This window comes from Limulus polyphemus, unplaced genomic scaffold (genome assembly GCF_000517525.1).
Source record: "Limulus polyphemus unplaced genomic scaffold, Limulus_polyphemus-2.1.2 Scaffold1250, whole genome shotgun sequence".
NCBI classification, from domain to species: Eukaryota; Metazoa; Arthropoda; class Merostomata; order Xiphosura; family Limulidae; genus Limulus; species Limulus polyphemus.
The window spans coordinates 223,840-231,908 of record NW_013666860.1 but is presented as its reverse complement, the minus strand read 5'-3'; the positions used below and the strand labels follow the sequence as shown (position 1 = coordinate 231,908).

General features: G+C 33.5%; 1 protein-coding gene across 4 annotated transcripts in view; it reads left to right on the top strand.

Annotated features, from left to right (window-relative positions):
* The window catches only part of LOC106462785 (abnormal cell migration protein 10-like), a 79,598-nt gene that overhangs the window by 41,217 nt on the left and 30,312 nt on the right, over positions 1-8,069 (top strand). The window contains exon 1 of one of the 4 annotated variants that reach the window (XM_022390124.1): positions 5,301-5,909. The exons of the other annotated variants lie outside the window; for them this stretch is intronic. Within the exon in view, the coding sequence (XP_022245832.1) occupies positions 5,805-5,909 (105 nt within the window). The 5' untranslated portion in view covers positions 5,301-5,804. Of the gene's footprint in view, positions 1-5,300; positions 5,910-8,069 lie in introns of those variants that run through there. 4 annotated transcript variants of the gene reach the window in all.

Genomic DNA, 8,069 nt, shown 5'->3' with positions numbered 1-8,069 from the left:
GTTACGGAAACTATGGACGATCAGGATTTCACAATTTTCAATTCTTGATCTTTTAAACAATTTATTTTTTGCTATCAAATTCATTACATAACCTGACGAGTAACTGATTTTTTTCGTGGTAGATTTTTGTTTTACTTTTCATCATAATTGTAAGTACTTGGTCAGCAAAGCACAGATATTTGTCAGTGATCTCCAGTGAGACTGTAAACATAATATGTTTAACATGTAGTTAAAGTATAATTTAGTATTAAAAACAAGGCTATAAGCTATTACAAAATGATTCATTGATTAATAACCAAGCCACTATATTCGTTACCCGTAGGCCTTTTAATTATACCAAAGACCCTTTTATATCGCCCAATGATGTCGATTATGACAGTATTCGTTCGCTATGACATAGTACCAGTCAATGATTACATCGCAGTGTACTGTCGCAAAAGGCATCATGAACTAAGCATTTAGTTAGCTAGGGCTGAGTCCGATATTTTGGCTCTTTTCCAGTACACTTCAGTTATAGTCTGGGAGCCACTTTGCAAACTTCGGTCAAAATAAAGTTTGAGCCTACGTCATCTCTCCTCAATATATCTGGGTGTAAATCGGATCTTTGAAACATGTTGATTATGAACCCTAACAGTGTAAAAAAACATCTGACCATGTGAATATGGTCGAAATGTCATAAATTAAAGATGGCCACTAAAATCAGATTGTTATTGTACGACTCAGTTACTGTTTTTTGGTCTTTAGTTGAAAATATACCACGGAACATGGACGTTAAAGGATGTATTAGGATTAACGGAGAGAGAAGTAAAGAAAGAAAAAGAAACACATTAAATAATGTTGTAAGCTATACTTGTAATGTTTTAATTTAGGAGTTTGCTAGAGAGCTGTTAACATGATGATGATAACTAGATTTAAAAAGTTTATGAAAGTAACCCTAGAATATTAATGGTGAAGAGACATTCCGAAATATCTATAAACAGAGTTCCGTGTCAGTTCATTCGGTGATTGAGAAGTTAGTGAAGTATTCAGATCAGTGTTAGTTATCGTGAATATTCAGTTACTCGATCGATTAGCCGTGAAATTGTACCAGTAAGTTTATTAGTACATTAATCGTAGTACTATCGTGAGTAAATTTATGTTGAAAGTGGAAACGTTATTTGTGAACTTGGCCAACAATTCTGTATGAGCGATAGTAGCTTGTAATAAACGTTAATGAAGAAATAAACTAATGTTATTGTTACGTGGACTAAACTTCGGATTACTTTCATCAAACAATTTAAAAGAACTTGTCCAACGGAAAAACATATTACAACAATACAAAATTATCACCATTTTTGCTCTTACATATCACGAATTAAGGTCATAACCATCTTGAAATTTCACAAGAAGATGTCAGTTGCTAGAAAGTCTTAATCACACTACATGAAGAATAACGGCACACGAAAATTTCGATTTTGTACTTATTTTTTCAGTTGAGGAAACGCTGCCCCGTTATTGTTTATTTCAGAAAATAACCATGTAAGGAAGTAGGGCAGAAAGTGAGTCTTTATTTCCCACATTCTTCAAGAAAAGAACTAAGGTTTCAACAAGTTTTTCAAAACATATAATATGCCAAAGACATTCAAAAGATGTCGAAAACGATGTTATAGAAATATTTTATATTCTCAATATATATATATATGAATATATATATCAATAAATTTGAAAATTTGAGAATATGAACTCTCAAAATATATCAATAACAGCAGAGAGGCTTAGAGCATAAATAATACCACAGACCGAATTTATGAAACAAAATTATGTATGACAGAATTTGTCGTGCTTTATGGACATGCAAAAGAGACATGGCAGGAAAAATTCAGCAAGAAAGAGAAACATCTTCTGTCTTTAAGCATAAAAAGTATATATAAAGATTTGTATATTATGTGGTAAAGACTATTTACCAGCAAAACACTGACATGACAAACTGATATCTGTATAGACCCTGAGCTCAGGTTGTCCCTTTGGTAGAACTCTGGATTTCAGGACAGCAGCAAATAGCCTTAGTAACCTTATTATAAATTACAAATACTAATGTACAGTCCTTTGAGGTCCTGGATAGAAGATGTCGGAAGACCAAGAGGTTAGATGACAGAGAATTACTGAATAGAATTGAAGATGATGGATCGAAACCAGTTGATACAGTTGCTTTGTTTGTTTATAGTTAAACACAAAGCTACACAATGAGCTATCTGTGCTATGCTCACAACGGGTATCGAAACCCGGTTTTTAGCGTTATAGATCCGCAGACTTACCACTGTGCCACTGAGGGGCGATGTAGTTGCAGTGAAAACTAGGTATAACAAGTGTTAATACAATATCAGAAACCTCCCAGTATAAGGAAAACTAAATGTCCACGTACACTTGCATTTGAAGAAGTGGCTGAAGAAAGAGAATAATAGGTAGAAAATGATACACTGTTTCATATGACAATTTTACTAATTTCTTTCTGAGACAAGCTGGTAGAAAATTGTAATGATGAAAAAGTAAACATCCAAGTACAAAAACTCGTCGCCAGAGAAGAGGTTTAAAAATATTTTGGCCAGAAATTTTTTCATTCCTCAAACATGAAAGGCATCTGATATATTTCGCAGTGTAAGTCTTACTGTTGTAGAGCTGGTCCAAGCCTGCAAATATTTAAAGAACTTTGTTTATGTTGAGATGACAAATCAGCAGGTAGGAGATCAAATAATTTACAATGTAACTAAAGTTAGGTATTCGGTGTCAAAGAAATTTGAGCATGAAATGAAGGAAAGCAATAAGATGAGGAGCAATGTTGAATATGATTCTTAGAATGTGTTATAAGAGCAAGCAAGTTGCATAATTCTCCATAGTATGTATAATTTAATTTCATCTTAGCTATGTGACAATAGTGACTTATCACACATCTGAAGAGGAAAGAATGATACATCCCGATACTAATCATACATACAGAAGTGAGAGACCTAAGTTTACACATGCTTGTGTGATGGCAATGAACCTTTTTTGCGCTGGAAAGGCTCTTATTTTTTAAGTTACATGAAAAGAAAAGAGTTCTTAATTTTAGTAACATCCTCAATTTCTGACATTTTGACTGTGTTCGCAGGGTCAAATATTTTGGTACTATACAAATTTATTATCAGCACGTATCAAAGGGGTAATTTATACCTGGATATTTTGGAGAGCAGGTGTAGTGTTGTGGTCTGGCTCCCGGTCTAATAGCATTGAAGTAGACAGGTGTTTGAAAAGTACTATAAAGTGCAAACACCTGCCTCGAACTTCGAAGGCTGAGAAGCAGCTGTCTAACTGTTATCTCAGTTCTTCGTTGAAATATTATGCAATATAATGAAATTAGCGCGAGGACAGAGTGCTGGTGTTTTCTTTGCATTCAACTAAGCGATAAATAAAGAAGTACATGATATTGTAGTAAGAGGATTTTTGAAGGTTGTTCTTGTAATGAGTCCCTCAATGGCTCAACAGTAAGTTTACGGACTTACAACGCTAAAATCCGGAGTTTGATCTCCCGTGATAGACATAACAGATAGCCCAATGTGGATTTGTTATAAAACAAACTGCTCATATAATGAAAGAATAGAATTTGGGTCTCCACTTCACCTTAACTAAACATCTTTTATTTCTAGTAGTATCGATCCTCTTCATGACTTTGATCTAGCGTGTGATGAGCAAAATTTGTAACCATGGTCATGACTTGAATTAATCGTATAATTACCAAATCTTCGTATACTTACGTACGATGTGTTAGCATAATTATACCCCCCCCCTTTCCTTTCTTTTGGAGTTGTAGTTCATACACAAGTGCACTACTAAATCTGTTAACCAATGACATTGTGGGAACATCTGTGTGTGTGTGTGTGTGTGTGTGTTGGAGTGCCGACTAAATCCTAATAAATTTACCACTCTGTGGCTCAGTGGTAAGTATGAGGGCTTATAATGCTAAAAATCGGGCTTAAATACCCGCGGTGGGCACAGCACAAATAGCCCATTGTGTAGGTATACCCTTGAACACAAATTCCCGGTTTTTGCATTATATATGGGCATGAAGGTTGCATTTAATTTGTTGAAAATTACTAGCCACTTATAAGTTAAGTTTATATCACAGTGTCATAAAAATGAAATTAATATATTATTTATAGCTTATACAGCATTGGCACGTCATAAAAAATATTATGTGTGTGTGTGTGTGTGCGTGCTTGTATATTAAGTTATCATTTTAAACAAACAAGTTTAATATTATAAAATGCTACATCTACAACTTATTTATTTTACGAACGTGTGTACTTATTTTAGTTAATCGCGCAAAGAAAGTACAGGGGCGATGACCAGTCCTCTTCGGTCATGCTGTAACCTTACAAGTACAATTACCGATGATGAACCCCATTGTTTTTTTAAACACTTTTTTCTAAACTATTTATAAACCAAATCGCTTGCGGGTGCATTACTTTGTTGATCACAGGGTCATTAATAACGTAGGAGTTGTACAAAAAAAAAAGTAGAAAAAAAATGCCATCAGTATTGCAATTTATGTTACTAATTACTGCTAGGGTTTCCTATGTATTAAAAAAAATGAAATCTTGGATTCGATTCCTCGCGATGGACACAACAGATAATTCAATGTGGCTTTGCTTTAAAACAAAGAAACCCCACTTTTTTGGTCAATTCTTTACACTGAATGTTGTAAAAGTACAAAAAAAAAACCAACAACAACAATATGAAATTACTTTAATATGATGCAATATGTGGAATCCACTGGTAGTGAGCTGTTTAAGAACAGTTTAGAATTTGAGGGTTTAATAAGCAAAGTACTGATATTCTAACACAAATATTCTGGAATTATTGTGCACTTTTTTTTTTGCTAAGTTACAAGGGAATAATATATTCATACTTCATAAAACGCAAATCAACTTAAATATATTTTTGTATGTACTGAAAGCAAATTACTATATGCGTAATTAACTACTTACTGTTTGCTAAAGCCCTTATAATTACTGCTTTTTGTACAACCATTTACTAAAAGGCTAGCAAGCATAAGAATGATTCGTATCGGCGAAATTACACCATGTTGAACATACATCGTGATTTGCGTGAAATCGAGGACAAAGAATAGAGTGGGTGGGGACTGGTAACGAAGATCGTCAACCTGCTAATCGATAAGTAGAATACCTAAATAAGTTTAGGTTTAGTTGAGTATGATGTGATTGGCTGTCCTATGTGACGACATCCAGTCGCTGATATTTTTACGAATACCAGTCCGTATTGCATATGATTGCAATGTTTCATTGGTGCTAATAGAACAGCAGTAGTCTGAAGTGTCAAATTAAGAAAAAGGTTTGCCGAAAATTATTGAAAAAAATGACGCGAGGCTAGAGTCAAGTAAATTGGCTATCATCTAAAAACGATAGAATTTTATTTTTAGATCGATATTGGAAACTGGAAATATTATTCTTCATTTGCAAGTCATAAATGTATATTCTAAATTTGCAGAAAATGCAGGAGTTCTGTCCTGGCTCTGGTTGTGGACTGTCTCCATACCCTCTTCCCTACATTTTAAATTTAAGCATATTTTCCCCATTTTCTGTTATCATGCTGAGGAGGGCTGTGATCTTTTTAATCACAATTTTCAGTACCATTCCTCTGCAACTAATTACTAAAGGCTATGCTCTATATAAACTTGTGGGGTCGAAACCCATCCCCAAGAAGGCTCTCCTTTTCAATCCCACTTTATCATATGTTAATAAAGCATAGGTGTTGGCAAGGTTTTTGATACTATGAGATGGCTGAGTTTTAAAATGTTCTATTCTGTTTTCACAAGAGAAGATATTACCACTACCAGTGGAATTGACCTGAATCATGTAGATATTAATCCTGTGGAGGTAAGTAGAAATATTAGATTTAAAATAAAGTACCAAGACCCAAAAATATTTTATCCTGTGGTCAAAGATCAAATAAACGTGTCACTATTTCATTTTTGGTAAGTCAATAGATAGTGGGCATGTGCCTGAAGATTGAAGAGTTACTAATTTTTAATTTTATTTGGAACGATAAGAGATGTTCTGGAAATTATAAGCCAGTTAGGCTTATTTCTGAAGTGGGAAAACTTCTAGGACTAGGAGGGCAGATAAAAAAAACCATTGTAAAGTCATTTAGGAAAATATGGTACTATAAAACACAACTAACATTGAGTCACTAAAGGGAAATCTTACTCTACTAATCTTTTATTTTTTGGGGTGATATTATTTGTTATATGGGTTATGGAAAGGTTGTGAACTTGGTGTACTTAGATTTTCAAAACACTTTGGGTAAGGTGCCATGCACAGAAGATTAGCTATGAAAATCACTTAGATATTATAAAGGAATGGGAAAATATCTACTTAATTGTATTATAGGTGGTTGGATGAGAGAAAGCAAAAGGTTATTGTGGATTGCAGTCAAACTGGACTCTTGTTTCTAGTGGCTTGCCTTGCAGGAATGCACTTAGGCCTTTGTTTTTTCTTATTTACATTAATGTTGTTGATAGGGGCATAAGTAGTAAATTATTAAAGTTTGCTGATGACATAAAACTCTTTGGTATATCCAACTGTATTGAGGATGTTGAGGCACGACAGAAGAACTTGAACCATTTGTTATTGGTAAGACAGACAAATAATTGGTAAATAACCTATAACTATAATTATAGTAAGTGCTTTTGGACTTTTTAAATTTGTATTATATGTTAAATATAGTTGGGAACCCACTTCAGTTGTTTGGCTGAAGAAAGATATCTTGGTATAGTGGTGGGTAAGACACTTAAGCTATTGATACAATGTTTTGTTGCTAATAATAAAGCTAATAGAATTTTTTTTTATATTTATAGCTTTATACACAGATTGATTATGGGTCAAAATAGGTAATTATCTTTATACAAATTACTATTGAGGCCTCACTTTGAGTCTTATCCAAGAAAGGATATTGACTTACTGAAAAGGGTTCAGAGGAAGGCTATACTAGGATGATTCTGTGGATGGAAGAGTTCTCATATTGGGATAGACTGGGATCTCTTAACTTGTTTCTCTTGAAAAAATTGTGTAAGAGTTGATTTTACTGAAGCTTACAAGATTATCTTGGTATCAATTGTATAAAGGTCTCTGATTTTTTTTTCTACTGTGTTTTGAAGACAATATGATAGGTTTCAGTTAAGACTTTTTTTATTTATCTAACATGAATAAGTTTATGTTAGTTGTAGTGGAGCCAGCATTTCTTAAGAATTTTAGAAGGCAATTGATGATTTCCTGAAAAATAAAGGGTGGGTTAAAATTTATATCTATCTCATGGGTGGATGTGCAAGGACAGCCTTGACGAACCAAATGGTCCCTTGTTGTCCATATGTTTTGTTATAATTGTCACAACCACAGTTTTGATAATTGTCTCACCACTGCTTGAAAATACTTATAAAAATGCACTGTTTCAGACCATAAACCATACATTTTTCAAAATACGAGAAAACTCCTAACTGTCCCCCCCTCCAGTTTACGAAATGATGCTGTAATCAAGATGAGGCTCTAATTATTTTTACTTTTGTAGGCAATGTTTTAATAATGTAGATAGAAGATGTTTGTATTGATGTTTGGTCCTGTGGAGACATGATGTCATGTGATGAAAATGTGGTTTAGGATCTGGTATTTTCTCCAAAGTTTTACAGTGGGTTGATATATATATATATAGAACAAGTCAACTGAATGTGCAAGGGGTTGATCCTGTATTGCAGAAGAAATTTTGAATATAATTCCAAATTCATGAAGTGTATATTCATGAAATATGGCAAGCTTCTAGTCAACAATACAAAAAATTAGATGATACTAAAGTTACATCTGTAAAACACCAAATTTAGTCTGGCTAAGACTCTGACAAGTTGAAGTGCAAATTAATGTTCATGTGAAGAATAAAAATACTTTTGTCTATTGTGCAGTTTACAAATTGCATTTACGTAACCTCAACAACCTTTTAAATGAGCGTATTTAAAGTTTTTCTCATTGTCCTTATATATATATATATAT